At 48.7% G+C, this 17143-nt stretch overlaps 8 protein-coding genes across 8 annotated transcripts; 2 read left to right on the top strand and 6 right to left on the bottom strand.

Annotated features, from left to right (window-relative positions):
* Positions 1-1342: 1342 nt before the first annotated feature.
* On the top strand, positions 1343-2048 carry N7519_003704 (Hpt domain-containing protein; the record flags this gene model as incomplete). Its single annotated transcript, XM_057290482.1, has 3 exons — positions 1343-1375; positions 1431-1594; positions 1661-2048. 3 exons carry the CDS (start codon positions 1343-1345, stop codon positions 2046-2048), a joined length of 585 nt encoding a protein of 194 aa, XP_057151684.1.
* A 2369-nt stretch (positions 2049-4417) lies between these two features.
* Positions 4418-4720, bottom strand: N7519_003703 (uncharacterized protein; the record flags this gene model as incomplete). Its single annotated transcript, XM_057290481.1, has 1 exon — positions 4418-4720. The coding sequence occupies one exon, from the start codon at positions 4718-4720 to the stop codon at positions 4418-4420; it is 303 nt and encodes a 100-aa protein (XP_057151683.1).
* Positions 4721-5624: 904 nt separating this feature from the next.
* On the top strand, positions 5625-6302 carry N7519_003702 (uncharacterized protein; the record flags this gene model as incomplete). Its single annotated transcript, XM_057290480.1, has 3 exons — positions 5625-5723; positions 5843-6161; positions 6229-6302. 3 exons carry the CDS (start codon positions 5625-5627, stop codon positions 6300-6302), a joined length of 492 nt encoding a protein of 163 aa, XP_057151682.1.
* Positions 6303-6472: 170 nt separating this feature from the next.
* Positions 6473-8201, bottom strand: N7519_003701 (uncharacterized protein; the record flags this gene model as incomplete). The annotated part of the gene is made up of 3 exons (XM_057290479.1): positions 6473-7539; positions 7593-7673; positions 7724-8201. The coding sequence occupies 3 exons, from the start codon at positions 8199-8201 to the stop codon at positions 6473-6475; spliced, it is 1626 nt and encodes a 541-aa protein (XP_057151681.1).
* Positions 8202-8695: 494 nt separating this feature from the next.
* Positions 8696-10112, bottom strand: N7519_003700 (adaptin-binding domain-containing protein; the record flags this gene model as incomplete). The annotated part of the gene is made up of 3 exons (XM_057290478.1): positions 8696-8775; positions 8837-9163; positions 9245-10112. The coding sequence occupies 3 exons, from the start codon at positions 10110-10112 to the stop codon at positions 8696-8698; spliced, it is 1275 nt and encodes a 424-aa protein (XP_057151680.1).
* Positions 10113-10711: 599 nt separating this feature from the next.
* N7519_003699 (MFS transporter) lies at positions 10712-12500 on the bottom strand (the record flags this gene model as incomplete). Its single annotated transcript, XM_057290477.1, has 4 exons — positions 10712-11044; positions 11111-11982; positions 12041-12315; positions 12385-12500. The coding sequence occupies 4 exons, from the start codon at positions 12498-12500 to the stop codon at positions 10712-10714; spliced, it is 1596 nt and encodes a 531-aa protein (XP_057151679.1).
* Positions 12501-13288: 788 nt separating this feature from the next.
* N7519_003698 (fungal specific transcription factor domain-containing protein) lies at positions 13289-14178 on the bottom strand (the record flags this gene model as incomplete). Its single annotated transcript, XM_057290476.1, has 3 exons — positions 13289-13324; positions 13373-13487; positions 13538-14178. The coding sequence occupies 3 exons, from the start codon at positions 14176-14178 to the stop codon at positions 13289-13291; spliced, it is 792 nt and encodes a 263-aa protein (XP_057151678.1).
* A 1925-nt stretch (positions 14179-16103) lies between these two features.
* N7519_003697 (putative small nuclear ribonucleoprotein SmD3) lies at positions 16104-17036 on the bottom strand. Its single transcript, XM_057290475.1, has 4 exons — positions 16936-17036; positions 16746-16806; positions 16495-16624; positions 16104-16401 (listed from the first exon to the last, which is right to left on the bottom strand). Exons 1-4 carry the CDS (start codon positions 16990-16992, stop codon positions 16296-16298), a joined length of 354 nt encoding a protein of 117 aa, XP_057151677.1. The 5' UTR covers positions 16993-17036; the 3' UTR covers positions 16104-16295.
* Positions 17037-17143: the final 107 nt, after the last annotated feature.

The following is a 17143-nucleotide window of genomic DNA, read 5'->3' as shown; positions in this document are numbered from 1 at the left end:
GTCGGACGTCTAGAATTGCTTTTTGAGAGACCTTGATGGGAAAAAAAAGAATATAATGGCGTTTTGCAGGAAAATGAGTCCAATTAGAAACCATATAGATTGTAGCTAATAATATAACATACTACCTAGGTAGTTCCAGTGCTTTTCCCCGAGTTGTTCAACGCCAAATGAGAGGAACGTGGGATAATACCAAAATATTACTGATTTTATATATTTCGACATACAATATTCAAGTGAATATGAAATGAACAACTGTTAATTTATTTTTTTGGCAATTTTTCACAATTTTCTCTGATATCTTTCCCCCCCAAATCCTCCCAAATCCTCCAAATTCCCATCTGTTAGTTGGTTCCTTCGGATTGCCTACCCACCTTCTCTTCTCTCTTTCTCCGCCCCTCCGATTTCCTCTCTTCCCACCCCCTTCGTCTTCTTTGACTTCCTCTGCTTTCGTATCTTTTTCCTTTTTTCGACCTTTTTTTTCCTTTCCCTATTTGGGGTCCATTATCTCTCCTTTTCGGTACGTGGTCATCTCCAGAACTGAGAAGGGGAAAAAATATCGTAGGTGGGATGGACTTTCCTATCTGCCCCTCTCTCTTCGAATATCTTCCTATTTTCGTTGTCTTCAATTCCCTGTCAAGTGGAGACCCTGGCTTTTGGGGCTGCAGCTCTTGCGATGCGCTAGTCCTTGTTTACGAGGCTGTGACTGGATTACCGTCCGAGTATATGCGCTCAATGGCCCTGTTTGTTCCCTCTAGCCCATATACCACCTCCACATCTGGTTCCTCTAATTCTTTCCCCTCCAAGCCCTGCTGTGTACTACCCCTCTATTCCTCTCGAACCTTGATTTTCCCTTTACCCAGCCCTGGTCACTATCTTGATCACTCAATCTGGTGGCTGTATTTTCGCCTCGGTTCCAGCCTCTTTCCCTTGGCCATAGACCCGGAGCTCATATTGTCGTTGACAGCTTGCTACCTTGGTTCCTGGATCCGTAACACCTGCTGGCTTTGTAAGACGACATACGCGTTGTGTGCAGATCTTGCGATTCTGACGTCCTTGTTGTATCATCGTTGATCTTTATATTCAAGACCTCACATTCATTGATTTGCCACATTCTATCTGTCCAAGATCTGGATCTGTTGAATGAATCTGAGCTGACTGGGATTTGCAAGCAGATCCCCTCATATTCCATCTGGATTGGCTGGGGCATCAGACCGGAGAAATCGAGCCCATTTCCATCCTACGATTGTGACGATCTGCGCATTGCACTAGGTTGCTCCCGCCTACTCCTCTAAGCATCTCCACACACACACACACATACACATACACATACACATACACAACCATGGCACCAGCCGATACCAAAAAGGCCGAGTCGGTAAGTACTTCTTGCCCCGTGCTCGAAGGTTCCTCGGCCTGACATCCGAGTCTAGGGCCCGCCCAAGCTCTCTGATCACAAGGAAATCCTCGACGAGAGCACATTCGAACAGATCCTTGAAATGGATGATGATGAGGAGGACCGCGACTTCAGCAAGAGCATCGTGTACGGTTTCTTTGACCAGGCCGAGAACACCTTCAAGAAGATACAGAAGGAAATGTGAGTGATGTCTTATTTCCTGCAGGAATTCCGGTCATTGTCATTTTACTAATCATCGCTCAACAGAGATGACAAGAACCTCGCTGAACTCTCTGCCCTCGGTCACTTCCTCAAGGGCTCATCTGCCACACTGGGCCTTGTCAAGGTCAAGGAGGGCTGCGAGAAGATCCAAAACTTCGGCGCCCACAAGGATGAGACTGGTCTTATTGACGAACCGGATACGGAGACCTGCCTCAAGGCCATCAAGAATACTCTGGATGAAGTCAAGGTCGAATATCGCAAGGTCGAGAAGCTCCTCCGCCGATACTACGGCGAGGAGGTGAAGGACGAAGAAGAGAAGCCCGAAGAGAAGGAAGTCAAGGAGGAGGAGAAGGAAGAAAAGCCCAAGGAAGAGCCCAAGAAGGAGGCTACCGAGTCCAAGGAGACTAAGGAGCCCAAGGAAACCTCGAAATAAGCGGTCATGCGGACTGGTTGATATCCCTCCCTCCCCTTTTTCTTTTTAGCGACGGATGGAGCATGGCAAATGGCTTTTTCTTTTTCATTTCCCCCTTTTTTTGCCCTTTTTCACTCACTTCCTCTTATCATCCCTTCCGACCCTGGCTTTTCTGGCTTTCTTAACACGTACATAACAACCTCCACCATATCTCCCCCTCCCGTCCGGACACTGGTGTGGAAACGGATATTCCTGGTCTGTCACGTAGGTGCAGGCGCGAGAATCGTGACGATTCCGAGGAGTCTTGAACAATAGCGACATACGGAAATCCGAGTGCCTCTGTCAGGCCCTGTTTTCTTGCTCTTAACCTACGCCTTTTGTTTCGTGGCTCGTATAGTATTGCGTCAGCATTGAAGTACGTGTAACGCGATCAGTAGCCACAGGGACGTCAGTACCTTACATGTAGCCAAAGTAATCAACCAATGTACCTGAACAGTCTGAGCAAGGTTAAGTATTTGAGAATCAGATAACTCCAAGCCGAGAAGTGGCGCTCTAAAAAGCTTTTTACCTTCAGCCACTTGCGTGGGCCTCTGGGGTCCCCCGGATAACCTTGGAAGCTTGACTCAACCTTGGAACTTTATACTTTGCCCGATGCGGGATAGTCGACTTAGTCTCGGATATCTTGTCTTCCATCGTTCGCCGCTCGATAGGTTGTGTTGATCTGCTATACCTGCCCTGACATTCAGCAGAGGGTAAGTCTGTTCACCCTTACTCACCTTTTCTTGTCTTATTCACTCGGCTGTCTATCTGTCATCCAAAGATCGGACAGCATCGCTCCAAATAGGTGGAATTCATTAACAGGTGAAATCCGATCTAATCGAAAGTTCTGGTGTGTGTGTGTGTGTGTGTGCCTCACAGGCCCGGATTCCCGCATGCTGCTCTTTACGAGATGGGTGAGATCAAGGCAACATATCCCTTCCTCCACTATTTACGCCAACTGACAGCAAATCCTGCACATCTGCACCTGCACCTGCACCCGCTCTTGCATGGCTAATGGCAAATGGTGAACGAGGACCGGGGCCTGCAGTATGGAGATGGTGCGACGCCGGCGACTTTCAACAGCGCGCTCACATATTGCTGAAGCTGAGATTTTGCTGGTCCGACTAGCTTGAGTTCTTGCACGCTCGGTAAATTCTAGGTTCCACAAAGCGCCCCAGAGAACGCTCTTCCTCTCCAAGTCACGGTCCAGTACGGCAGATGCAGTACTCCTCATATCTCCTTGATCTGGTCATCCCAACCAAAGCTCGCTCTCTCAACAGTCCGTGCCAGTATGCAATGCGGCGGGATTATGCAGTGAAATTCAAATTGCGATGCAGAGATAATCCGCCTTGGTTGGCCCTCGTCTTATGCACAATGTGACATCCGTTCTTTAATCGCAGCGCCAACGAGGAAAAGTTCCGTGGAGCCGGATATTGCACGGTAGGCCTCCTGTCAGTATTTACCCGTCGCTTTCCTCCTTATGATATATCTAGTTACTCTAGTTGCTCTAGTTGCCACTTGATAGTTGCCAAACTAGCCTTCGGCACATATAGCTGCTGCAGGTGTATCTTCAACTATATCGAGTTATAAAGGCACTTTGTCGCTCGGAGTCCGCTAAAATTGATAGACGCCGATCCAAACAATCTGCCGTACTCGTTGCCACGTTGCTCGTCTTCAACCATCCTCCCATTGCATATGCACCCATCGCAAACGAGAGATTGAATCGAGTCAGGCCATCTGCCAACCGGAACCCCTTTCCCCGCAACGGGACGCAAGTACGCGCTCAAATCCAAGAGCCGATGCAGATGCAAGCAACAGCACCGATTCGGGTTCCGGTCTGTCGAAATTCTGCTTAATTGCATCCTGGCCCGGAATCCAGACTGGCAGGTCACACGACATAACCAACGAGCGTTGCTTTTCTGCAGGATGCCCGCAAGCCGACGGGTAGGCACAGGCGCCTTATTTGGCTTTATTTCCGGCTAGCAAGGGTGGCTTGAATATTTCGCTTGTTATTGGGTTGGGTTTCAGTGTGCCTCGATGGCGAGTTCGAGATGCACGGTCTGATTCTCCTAGCTCTCTCCACAGTGGATGTCTTCAGTTGAGAACGGGTCTTTCCGGATCTGGTTCTGTTGAGCTAAAGCTGTCGACTTCCTTAATGGCGGATGCGTACAGGTGATTAGAAACGAGATTAACGTCCAGAGATACTCGCTTTCTCTGTCGATTACCTGCCTATTCTTAGTTCGGCTGGGGACCTCGACGTGGATCCGGTAGTGTGTACTCCGGGCAATATACAATATACAAACTGGCCTCGAAAACACACCCCTTTCTCATGCATGCAAGCATACATATATCTACCCGTCTGTCTCGGATAGCAGACCTGAGCTCAGGAAGTCGCCCTCGATATACCAAAACGCACTTAGCCTGCCATCTTTGCGCTCAGTCCTCGATCCCGAGTTCTGGGTCCACGATGACTCTGTTTGCGATTGTCTCGGTTTATTCGACTGGTCACCTTGACTCGCAACACGTTTTTCCTTTTCGAAAGGGTGAGTGATAGGTAGAGAGAGTAGGAATAGGAGGCTCTGTACTACTTCTCTCTCCTTTTCTTCTTTCCTCTCTTTCTCACCTCTAATAGTAAACACGCTCTCGTTTGCCATATCGGAGCTTCATGCCCCCAGCCTACTTACCACAGAGAAAGACTGTAGCACAACGCCGTAGCCCTATTCGTTAGATTCCGCCCCCAACGGTTTACTCACCCTGCACACGCTAATCCACTAAAAATGAAGTACTCCAGCCCGGATCGCATTTGACGGAGTCCGGGGTTGTATATCAACGGGTGTGCAGTGATCACCCACACGCACATTGTACATGTACCGCCCGACTCCACAACTCCTGCAAGAAGTACAGTAGCGTCTAACCCAGGCGAGAGAATCGTAAGCGCGGAGAGACCAAAAAATCACGGAATAACCAAAAAGAATACCTCAACTGCAACACTGACCTCGTGCCCTCCCTCTTTATCTTCTTTGTTGGTCATGCATGCACAAAAGAAACAATAATAATCTTTATCTGCAGATGGAAGGTTAGAGGTATTGCCTTAGCCTCGAAGTAACTCCCTTAGATCCCTGCTCTACACCGGATCCTTGGGCTTGTGCTATATCGATTCGATTGCAGGTTCGCCCTTTGCCCCATTTCCCCAATTCCCGCTTGGTCTGATTGCGTCTGTTCCTGTCTCTTGTCTCGCTGTCCGTTGGCTCTGCTTCATTCCGGCATGGGCGTCTCTGATTGTATCGGCACTGCGGCTTCGGCGCCATGCAATTTGCAGCCAACGGCCGTTAGATGGGTTTCCGCGACGTTGAGATCTGTTTGAATGGGAGGGGAAAGGGATATAAAGTCTGGCGATGGCACGGGCTGTGAGTTTAGTTCTTCAACTTTGGATTCAGATTCATATTCGCAGATCGTTTTCTTTGTCTTGATTTCACAGCTGATATACAAGCTTGATTCTCTACTCTTCGATCACAATAAATACATCCCTCAATCCAATCGAATACTGAATCCAACAAAATGCCCGTCGGACCTCGAGTATCCAAAGAAGAATTCATGCATGCATTGGGTCTAAACCCACAAGACCCGCATCATGAGCAATACTACCGCGCCATGCGAGTAAGTATACCAGCCGAATCTTTAACACGTACCTTTTTCCTTACCTTCCTCTCCCTCTCCCATCTCCCATATACAAATACACCATACATATTCCGAGAACCCCCCTAACCCCACCCCAGGATGAAGCAATCATTGTCTACAACCGCATGAACGCCGACACCTCCAACCTACTGGACAACGTGCGCGCCGACCCAGCAACACGGCCCCCCTTCTTCTGGCATCATATCCGCCCGGACTGCCAGCGCTGGGCGATCCTCGAGATCTGTCACAATGCGCCGCCACTCGTGCGCGGCTTGTTCGAGCGCGGGGCGACGAATGGCGAATATGGCCCGAATTGGGTCGCTGGGTGGTTGTTGTATAGTGTTTTTCGGTCTCGGGATGTGAGGAATAATCGGAATAGGAGGAAGGGGGAGGTTGGGGGTGCTGGTTCGGAGTCTGGTATGTATTATGTGTTTCTTTTTGGATGCTTCCAAGGTTTATTGGTGAAGGTGCTGATATAGTATAGATAAACGTACGAGGCAGGAGGAGACGACACAGCCGAAGAAGTACTACGATCCTGTGCGGAATGGCACGCTGTGATATTTTTGAGTTGAAGGTGTTTTCTTGGGTTTTGCTTTTTGTGCTCTGCTTTTTGCTTCATATCCGTACTGTTTAATATCTTATTGTATAATTGAAGTATGAAATTCTATGACTATCGATGTAATGCAAAATACATGCATCTAGGGGGAATGGCAAGTAGATCGAAACAATCAATCGTCATCCTCGTCTTTCTCCTCGCCTGAATCCCTCTTCTTCTCATTCTTTCCACGTTCTGACTTCAAGACCTCCGTCACACGCTTGTCGTGCTCATCAGCCCGCTCATTCCACTCAGCGTCGTACTCAGCCGCGATATTCTTAATCTCCCTACGAAGCGAGTTCCCCTCATCAATCAAGGACTCCCAGAGCTGCAAATCAACCTGATGCAACTGATAAAGCTTCTTCTGCCTCGCACTGATCGTGAAATCCAGCGCAGACTTGTAAGAAATCTCCCGATTGTGATACAAAAACCACAAATAACCCCCCATCAACGTAGACAAACTGACCAAGTAAGTCACCGGCTCCATAGTATCCCACCCGAGAGAAGTCCCAAACGTCAACTTATAAACCGTAAACCACCAAATGGTAAGAATCCCAAACCCGCCAATCGCAACCCGCTGCGCACCCCGATGCGCTAGCGCATCACACTCCTCTTTCACATTCGCCATGGCCTGGATGCGGCGTGAGAGCTTGCGCAATCGCATGCGAAGATAATACGTGCGCTCGTTGAACGACGGCACCGTGACGCGGAGCTGGCTTAGACCGGACGGCGCGCCTTCGATCGACACGATGAACTCGCCTGCGCGCGCTGCATCCCGGATGAAGTCACCTATCTCTGTGGCTTGTGACCAGCGCACGAAGCGCTCGGGTTCGCCGTCTCGGGGCGGACCGCCGTTCGTTTTGCGGGGGTAACTGTACGTTTCGGCGTCTTCTTCTCGGGATCGGCGGTGCTGGGTCGGTGATCGGCCGTTGAGGGGTTTGCTGCCGCCAACGCCGTCGTTACCGGGGACGAAGTCTGTTTCTTTGTTTTGGTTTTGCTTTCCTTGTAGGTCGATCTCGTCTTCGATTCGCTTTTTGGGCTTGATGGCGTTGTCGTCGCGCTGGAGTGCGATGAAGGAGATGGTGGGTGGGCGAAGATTGCCAGTGTTGCCTTTGATTGGGGGTAGCTCTGACTGGATTAGACGCTCTAGGTATGACAGTGGTTGTTGGGGATGGACAAGGATAGCTATGGGTTCGATTTCTGATTAGGCGGTTAGCATGATGGTCCAGTGAATATGTTGGAGATCTACATACCTTTATCATGGTCTTCATTTGTGATGGTCGTTAAAGGAATGATCAGTTTGAAAAGCCGCGATGGCGTCGTCAACATTTTACCTATCTCCAAAAGTCAGCATTGACACTCAACCAATGATACCAACACATACCCTTGGTCATCCTTTCAGGCAGTTTTTCTTCTTCCATCGGAGACTTTCCCCCTCCGCCATTCCCCCCAAGAGCTGTCCGCTGAGGCCGAGCTGCTTGATTGCCCTCCTGAACTTCGAACTTCTCCAAAAGCTCTTCAGTCTTCTGCTTGTCGCCTCGGAGTTGTGTATGGTCTGCACTGCTAAATTTCCTTGCCTGAATCCAGGCACGATGGTCTCGTGGAACTGCCGTCAGCCCAGCATATAGCTTCGTTGCCGGTGATGCACCAGAAGCTCCGAGACCAATACCCTGGCCGAGGTACCTCCCCGAAAATGAACGAATATGTCTAGATGAACCGACAGAACAGTTCCTAGCCCAGCCGTTGAGCTCCACCGAGCCAACCATCCCTAAAGAGGAGCACGGGGCACTGCGTTGTGATAGTGATATCCTCCCTGTCGCCGCCGACACGACAGGGGCGCAATTCCGTGCCGGGAAGTGCATTTTGAAAAGAAAAGGTCTTTTGTTCCTCCCAATTGGTTATTGTGTATGTTCACGTCGCATGTAAAATAAGAGGAAATATGTAGACTGTAGGGATTGAATAAGGTTGTATTCGCGTAGGAGACTTAAGGCATGACGAAGCGGCGTTTTTGAGCACACGTGTGGAGAATGGGGAATATGATGTAGGAAGCCAGGAGTCCAAGCAAGAAGCCAGGATAATCCACGTACAGAAAACACAGCTCATTTTCCAAGCTTGTCAAGTTGGCTTGGAATATCCTGACGTCAGAGATGTGCACGGATCGGATCGGCACTTTTGATGTGGCTCGGTTTGTGGCAGTGCTTGATCTATATCTCATTTAGGTACCTTGTCATGTCTTTTTAGATGTTTCTTTTATGGAGTATGGAGTATGCTGCCCAGGTCTACGAGTGGAATACAGTATGGTTATTCAATATTCTTCAATATCTAGATTAGAACCTATGTAGAGTAACCAGCAATCTCAGAGCTCACGCATGATATCTTGCACAGCCTTCGCAGCGAATCGTTTCCGTTCGCCCTCCGGCAGCTCAGAGCTCATATCTAATAGTCAAGTTAGCACCAATGTCAACTATAGCGAGCCAAGGAATCAACAGAATCATACCTTTGATTGCCTGCATGCGCATCATTAATGCCTCCATGCTTTCGACATCAATCTCGTCCTCGCCATCATCATGATCAGAGTCGTCTCTCTCATCGCCATCACCACCTCCACGCTCAATTGCCATTCGCAAACCGAACATTTCACGCTCTAATTCATGGACCTCATCACCAAACCCACGAGAGCTACCGAGACCTAATAGTTGGTCTTGGAGGTCATCCTCGGAATCCATATCAGGATCATCATCTCCGTCAAAGCCAGAGTTACCTCCAGCCATAGACCAGTCATGAGTCTCAAGGACCTCTTTTATACGAGGCATACCTTCACGTTCTAGTAATGGAATAAAGTCAGCTAAAGTCCAAAACCTTGCCACACAACCCAATAAAGAAAAGCTTGCTATGGTAAACTCACCCCCATATTGATTCCTCGTCTCAACCTCCGAACTCTCCTTAGGATCCCACTCAATAATCTCCCATCCCAACAGCCCCATATCGAAGAACTGATCCTCCCACCACCCAACCGAAAACGGCACCATATCCCCACCACCTAAATCCCCATCATCAACACCAAGCCCCAGCTCTGCATCGATATCCTTGGATCTCTGCTGACGCGCACCAACACCCGCAGCACTCTTCCTCCCCCCAATCAACACAAACACACCGGGAACATCGCCGAGTCCGCCGCGCTCCTCGTCAATGCGTTCCTTGACAGCGCCAATACCGCGCATCAAGTCGCGCAGTGCGCGCACGTCGGGCCGCTCCGTGGGGTCTGTGTCTGTATTGGAGCCCGGCGGAGGTGTCACATCGCTAGGAGTATGCGCGCAAACAACGAGAGCTCCAACAGCTTCGCGCACGATCTCAGCTTCCGAACTTAAGAAGTCGGTTTTCCATTGCTCGGCTGTTGGGGTTGGTGTCGTGGTAGGCTGGGGATCCGTGCCGTGGAGCGCAAGTGGGATCTCGTCAACCCAGACGGGGACTTCCGTTGTGTAGTATTTTGTTTCGAGCCGGAGAGGGCTGTGGGTTGTGTAGCCGGCGAAGGTGCTTGTTGGTGGTGGCGGTGTTGAGCTTGAGGTTTGTGGTGGGGTTGTGGTTGGTGAAGGGGCTGGCTGCTGTGGCGGGTCGAGGACGGGCACGCCGGTTAGGGAGTGTAGGAGCGGCGGAATTATTGCGAGGGATTGGGAGGTTGGTGTGAGAATTAGGAGGCGGCGCGGATTGGAGATATTCTTCACTTTCGACTTCGCGGAGGTTGCGGGGTTGGATGCGGGCGCTGAATGGGTCATGATGGCGGTCTTTCCGGGGACAATTGGGAGTTTGAGATGATTCTTAGGAGATTTGAGTCGTGTAGTGCCCGGTTCAGTCCATTGGTAGTGTTTAGCTGGAGAAGGCAGTGTATTGAGGAGGCTAACTGTCCCCCGCATGGACAAAAAACAAGTGGATAATACCGGATAATGCCTGGCTCGGAACTTTCCCATTTTGGGGCTCAAATCTTGCCGCTTTTTGATCTCTGCGTAAAAATGAGCATGCCCGACTTGGTCACGGGACATTAAGTAATCAAAGCACCTTGGAAGCCATATTAGATTCCCTTGATGTATAGATGTAGTCAACTGTTGGATGATCTACACCACCGTTTCATGGCCAGTCACCCTGGCTTCGGTATTCTATTCTGGAGGATAATATAAAGTTATACAAACCCCGTTCTGAGGTGAATAATAGGCCCGCGAGATCCCATACAAGTACTACATAAGATTAGGCAGCCTTTTGTGTGTATAAAATGTCTATCATTGTATTGCTCAAATGACTCCAATCTGATATCTAATTAACATTCTTCTGCTGGACCCATAAATTTATGCTTCGCATGAGATCTGCCGAGTTCCAAGCATTAATCTGCGCCGACGTTAACAGCAAATTTGCTGTATCGGCGAATTCTCGGCCCATACACATAAAGCAAGTATGGGATTGCGGCCATGGCAGTACTGATGGCCCCCAAGATGGTCAGCGTGTAATGAACGCCGATAGAACGGTAAATAGGTCCACCAGCAACCGCCATACCGCCTGCCACCACATATCTGGTAAAAACAAGGAATCCCAATGCAGATGCTGAGTATACACCATAGGAATCTATGATATACATGTACGCGGAGACGAAAATAGCAGTAATTCCGTATCCGAATACGGCGGAGGCAATAAGAGGAGACCAAATTGAGATGGACGGCTGGACATCCAGAGTGAAAGTCAGTGAATGAAACAATGATGAACAATCATGGGTAATGGCACTTACATAGCTGGTCCATCCCATCCAGAACAAACTTATTGGCACTGCTGGAGCACCACCCAGCATTGCATACCACAGTCGCATTTCAGGAGCAATACTAGAAGTCTTCTTGTACTCTTTGGCAGTCCAAGAGTATACTACCGGAACCAGGCAGCCAACAAGAAGAATTCCACATAGCATCCCAACCCAGAGTATGCTAGTCATCTGCTGTGAAAGCCCATACGTATGACCAAAAACGTATGTATATCCCTCCAGGAAGGTGAAGAGGACAATATAGACAACGGTAAGGTAGAGCGACATCAAGATGATAATCAACTCAGAGTAAACCAGCGCAAATGGCCGATACACCGAGGCCAGCAGTCGCGGGCCAAGAGCCTCGTTTTTCATCTCCATCGGAGCTTTGTATCTCTCGTCCCCAGTTTCTTCACGGAGAATTTTTGCTTTCCAATACAGAAGAAGAGGTCCGTATGTTTCTGGCTGGAACAGAAGAACAATCACAAGAATCGCACCTCCCATAATAAGCATTATCCACTCAAGCCAACGCCATCCTAGATTAACAGGGATATAACTGCCTATTATCTGCCCGGCCATTGGCCCCACAAATGATGGGATAGCATAGGCTGGAAAAGCGTACGTCTTCTGTACTGGATTCCACAAATCAGCTACCGTACCTCCAGCGCAGCTGAGCGGAGTAGAGCCAAAGAAACCAGCAAGGAAACGAAAGATCAGGTGGCTGTGGATGTTTGGGGCGAGTCCCGCGGCCATGATAAAAATCAGAAAAAGGATCATAGTTATCAGGTAGACGGCATTCCGGCCAAATGTCTCGGAGAATGGGCCTGAAAGGAGGGAGCCGCTCCCAAAACCGACAAGAAATAGAGCTATTGGCAGAGTCAGCTTGTGAAAAAGGTGATGATCATTTCAAAGGCCTGTACTTACCTGTCGCAAGTGACCCGACTACTTCGGATACGTTGAAGTCTTCACTGTATTGCAGGATACCGCAAGCATCAATCGCCGACGTAGCGGTTACAGAAAAAGCAAGTAAAGAGACCAGAAAGGTCATGAACAGCTTTCGTGACACGCTCTGACTTGCAGGATTCAAAGGATCATTTTGACCATCCCAGTCCACAATGATGGGGGCATCGATGGGAGGTTTTTCCTGGAGCGAGAGCTGCTTCGGCGGAACAGAAAGCCAAACATTGCTTGACTGACAGCTGTATAATTGACTATGAGCATGGATTGAAAGATATATACTTGCAAGGCTTCGTTGAGCTATCACTTACCTCGAGCTATGTGGTGACCCGGGTGTATAGTTCTCACAGCTGCATTTTTCTTTGATTTCCGCTAGTTGCTCACGAACAGCTCGTCGGACACGTTGATACTGAAAGAGAGATTCCATTGCAGGAAACTATCAGAAGACCGGCAGTTAAGATTGGGAAGGGAAAGGTCCGGGTAGTTTGCGATTATATAGTCATAAGGATTTTTAACTACATTGAGCTTGTAAAAATACCGGCTTTAAGCGTCTTTCTTTTTTCTTCTCTCAATGATAATGACTGTGGATCCTGGCCTAGGTCCACTGATAAATTCATTTTGTCCACTTGCACCGGTGCTGTCACCAGTATTTATCAGCAAAGTCCGAATTTGATCTTCGCATCGGACATGGGTGGGAACCGCCACACTTTTCTCCGATAGATTGTACTTCAATCCCGGTCAGCCCTAAATAGTTTCGTCCGAATTGCATCGGACTTCCATGACCCACTACTTCTCCGTCTAATCAAGCTCTTGATGATATTACAAGGCCAATACTTGGTGCTCTCGATGGAGGCTACGACACTCAGCAAATATTCTGAAATTCTGAAATGGAATGATGTCTTATCTTTGATGAGTCGAACATTGTATTTAGCTCATCAAGAGTCTTCCTTCGCATTTTCCTAACAATACAGCCCACGGATTAGTTGAATTGAAGATCGATACCTCACAACGCTAAGTATCTTGAGGTCGTTCAAACATGATCATATATCATCTCATCATTGGTCGGTGGTACGCAGCAAAGGAACGATTAGTTATATGTTGTTATTTATATTCTCTCTGTCCATAACTTTATTATTTTTAACGACTACTCAGTGTGATAACAAGTTTGTCACCCATGTGGAAAAATCACTATGTTGTCTAATGGAAATGGTAACGTCAAACTGCGGGAATATTGCCAACGTTATCCAAGTTCTGAACAAGTTAGTCTAGAGTCAAGAAACCACAGATTGTATATCTTACCCAGTTGAAAAGATCCGCCCCAAACCATTCCCGCATATCACTCCAGTCTTCAATAGTGCTCTCGCACCGAGTTCCCGAATTCGGTAGTTGCTGGTTTTCCGCGCCGAACTGAGTTCTAGAAAAGGTTATTGAGCCGAACTTGTCATCAGATGAGGTATAACCTACTGTAATTGAAGAAGTATGCGATGCGCCTTCAAACATATTGCGCTTCGGCGAGAAAGATTCTCCATTCGAAGCACGAGCTTGTTCAACTCTTCCCGGTACAAGCCTGACTCGAAAGACGGCGGCATATCTAAAAGGCACGAGTTAAGAGCCACTGCAGCATGAAGTGCCTTTAAGCTTGTAACACCTCTAAGTAACCAGAGATAGGGTCGAAGCAGTGGAACTTCGTAGATCTGACGATGGATGCCCATTAAGGCGGCACTAGAAGCGATACACCTCTCTCTGGATGTGGGAAGGAAGTGCGGTGACCGAGAATGACGAAAAGGACGATGTAGAAGAAGGTAAAGTTGATGTGCGTAGGTTTGTAGAATGCACCAATATGCGTAACTGGAGTCCAATATGTTTGGGGCACCATCCACTAGATACGTCGAGTCCCATCTCTGTTGTTCCTCGGCGATTGTTGCATCAAATTCATTCAATGGCTCTACCTCAAGTCGCGAGGGACCAGATATGTGGTGGCAGATCTGGGTGGAGATCCGGAAAAGCCGAACTTTGAACATCATCACGGACATCTGTGTGGGTGCACTAGATGGCCGCGAGATCCCCTCTTGCGTAATATCAGCGTCGTTGACATCTGCGGGCATTGTGGTTTTTATATCAAGTAGGAATGACATGTCGATATCCCGAAAGAGAATGGCTTGGTAGGTATGTAGCGTCAAGATACCAACCCAGCAGCGTCGACGTCTCTCAGTTTCGAGGTGGTTAAGTCCCTGGGAATCAACATTGCACCGTAGGGCTATGCCGATGTTCAACGCCATACCCAACAATGCCCATCCTTGATCGACAGACTCGTTATGAGAAAGGTTATATATCACCATCAGCAAGGCCTCGAATGTGCTGAGTTTATGTCGGATAAAAAATTGATCTTGTAAAAGACAAACCATCGCAGTTTGCTGTAGCCGACGGGACAAAGTCAAAGCCTCTTGCTCCTTGGAATGAGACCCTTTTGGCCATAAATCAACCAGTCTAGGATCACTCGGCTCCATAGTATTCAATGTCAAAGAGCACATGGAAAAGAGTAAAGCCAGCCAAGAGAGATCGACTTCATAGGGCTGTTGCATGAACGCAACATACTGCTTCTGGAACGTTGGGCCATGGAGAATGGGGAACAGAGCGGAGATATGATTGAAAAAATGAGAAACCAAGCAGTCGCAGATGGTTCTAGAGGGTAAAATGTCGATGATATCTTGAAGCGAGATACTCGGGCCAATTGAAAAGGGAGACAAAGTATCGGTTGCTGCTACGGGATCATGCTCCGGAAACGGGCGTTGAAGAACCGCTTCCCAGCGGCTATCCTGGGAATCTTGAATTCCATCAGGTCCCGGCCGCTCAGGTCGATCATCTAAACAAGCAAGAGGTTGTCTCAATGGGGCCAAGGGAGCGGCGAACGTGTTCCTGGGTGGTACATTTGACGATGAAGGATTAGACGTTGTTGGATGGCCATTAATGGACCCGGTCACAACACTGGGGGGTGGTCAAGAACGAGCAAGACAGCGCGCATCCTCGCCGCGTACATGCACCGCAAGGCTGTTTACGATCACACTTTAATTTGGAGCATCGGCACTGCTCACAACTAAGAACCTTTCGCTTTCGGCGGTGAGATCTCGGACTTTGCGCTCGACTCCGACCCCGGCCCCGCCCGTCGTGGGTTGAGGGGCTTTGACTCATTGTATTGCAGAATTTACCTCGTACACGGATTTGGAAGTCCGGCACGCATAAAGATAAATCGACAAGGGCTTTCGGAGAAAGGAACAGTGACGTGACGAAGATCGGAGTTAGAGAGATTCGGAGAAAACCTCACATCTCCGACGACACTGCTTGGTGGGTACTAAGCTTATGGGGCTTCGGAGTTCGTTCTTCGGATTTATCTGGTGGTTTATCGGAGTCTGTCTAAGCGCTATATCTTTAGCAGGTATGGTTATGCTAAAGCTAGGTAGGTACGAAGTATATAAACGCTACTCCGTACTCCGTACTATGCTCGCAATAAGTGTAACCTACTAAGTACCCCGGGGCCCTTTGGATTTTGGTATCGTTTCGGTTATATACTACGCTTACTTCGGATTAGACATACCTAGGTATGAAGGTCTGCGTAGTTATATATTTGAATTCTATGTAGTGCTAGAGCAGGCTACAGCTCTTGTCTATGAAGACCAGATCGTCGGAGTGGCTGCTATTGCTATTTGGGATTTCTGTGCTCTATTGAGACGGATAATCACGTGACGCTCAAACGGTGCCCAGATTTACTTAGCCTGACCTGAGCGCCCTCATAAAAGCGGCAGCTTATATGGATGTAGTACTGTCCAAATCCGAATTGCTAAACTCATGGCCGATGTGTTCTTATCTTTTGCTTATAGGCATTGATCAGCTAGATTCTATCTGTGTACCTGAAAACTCTTGCTACGAATAATATGCTCCTTGGACATGAGCCTCGAATCAATATCAATCCGGATGGGGCTCTGTGAGCATACCAGACACCTTTAAATAATGGAACCAGGATATTCATGTCCGGTACTGATTCATAATTTGAATGGTGATGTGACGGAGCATCTACAAGAAGAAATGCCAGCCAATATTTTAAGACTTCGCAAGATCAAAGCCCGAAAAAGAAATTCCCTGAGAACCAAGAAAACAAAGAAAAACGCCAACCACTCTTGAATTTGTGAGGCCTTGAAACTGCGATTTCATCTCTTCCACAAATCATTTAACCCCGGCCGCGCTGGCCTCGCGCACGCTGCACTGTAGCCTTACCACGCGCCAAACCGACACCGCGCCCGCGCTGGCCTCGTGTACGGAACATGGGAGCATTCCTGGAAGGGAGAAGCTAGTCAGTAAAGGCAAAAACGGAGATGCGCTGGTCGCAAAATTGCGATTCAAAGACTGGATATCAGGGCTCGACGTACCGGAGCATGTCAGGCACGATGAAGAATCGCACGTGGCTGCCGCGAATGTAGACCTGGTCGAGATGGGAGACACGGCCATCGCGGGCAGTGACGGTGATGTCCTTGAGCTGAACGTTCATGTTGTCCTCGGCTGTAAAGAAAACCAGTCAGCATGAAACCGCGCAAAAGAAACACCCAGAAGCTTCTGTATAGACCGCCTCTCTAAATAGAGAACAGACGCTCAAAAGCTCGAGCAGAGGTGAGCGACGTACCTTCCAAAAGCTTCCCCCGGTAGACGACTCCTGATGTGATCTCAATTGTCACGACATGGCCCTATTGGAAAACAATATTAGCCCCTCTGCCTCGCGCTATCCACGGCGATGTCCATTTTCGCGATATCATGCACACATCCTGCCCTTCCTTCCAATAATCAGAACAGCAATATCAAGGAATGTAACGCACCTGCGCTTCGTTGAGGAGCTTGATCGGGATGCCGATCGTGGAGGTGAGCTTGCCCATTTTGACTGTGTGACGGCGAACGAGGATGGAAAACGGGTAAAAGAAGTCGAAAAGAACCACTGACAGCTTCCCTTGCGCCAAAGAAGAGACAAATCAAGGCAATGGGTGGTCGTGGGGAGATGGTGGGACAGTGATGAGGTCGGAGTAAGTG

Source organism: Penicillium mononematosum (genome assembly GCF_028829835.1).
Source record: "Penicillium mononematosum strain IBT 11891 chromosome Unknown utg000002l:1.0-8112719.0:1.0-8118358.0, whole genome shotgun sequence".
NCBI classification, from domain to species: domain Eukaryota; kingdom Fungi; phylum Ascomycota; class Eurotiomycetes; order Eurotiales; family Aspergillaceae; genus Penicillium; species Penicillium mononematosum.
The sequence above is the reverse complement of the archived record's forward strand: the minus strand, read 5'-3'. Positions and strand labels throughout refer to the sequence as shown.

Bases quoted from the DNA above. Each gene is read 5' to 3' on its own strand.
- N7519_003697 (XM_057290475.1), bottom strand. From the start codon at position 16,992: ATGGGCAAGCTCACCTCCACGATCGGCATCCCGATCAAGCTCCTCAAC. The intron at 16,807-16,935 runs GTGCGTTACATT...GTTTTCCAATAG, and splicing joins AGCTCCTCAACGAAGCGCAG to GGCCATGTCGTGACAATTGA. The intron at 16,625-16,745 runs GTACGTCGCTCA...TTTTCTTTACAG, and splicing joins CCGGGGGAAGCTTTTGGAAG to CCGAGGACAACATGAACGTT.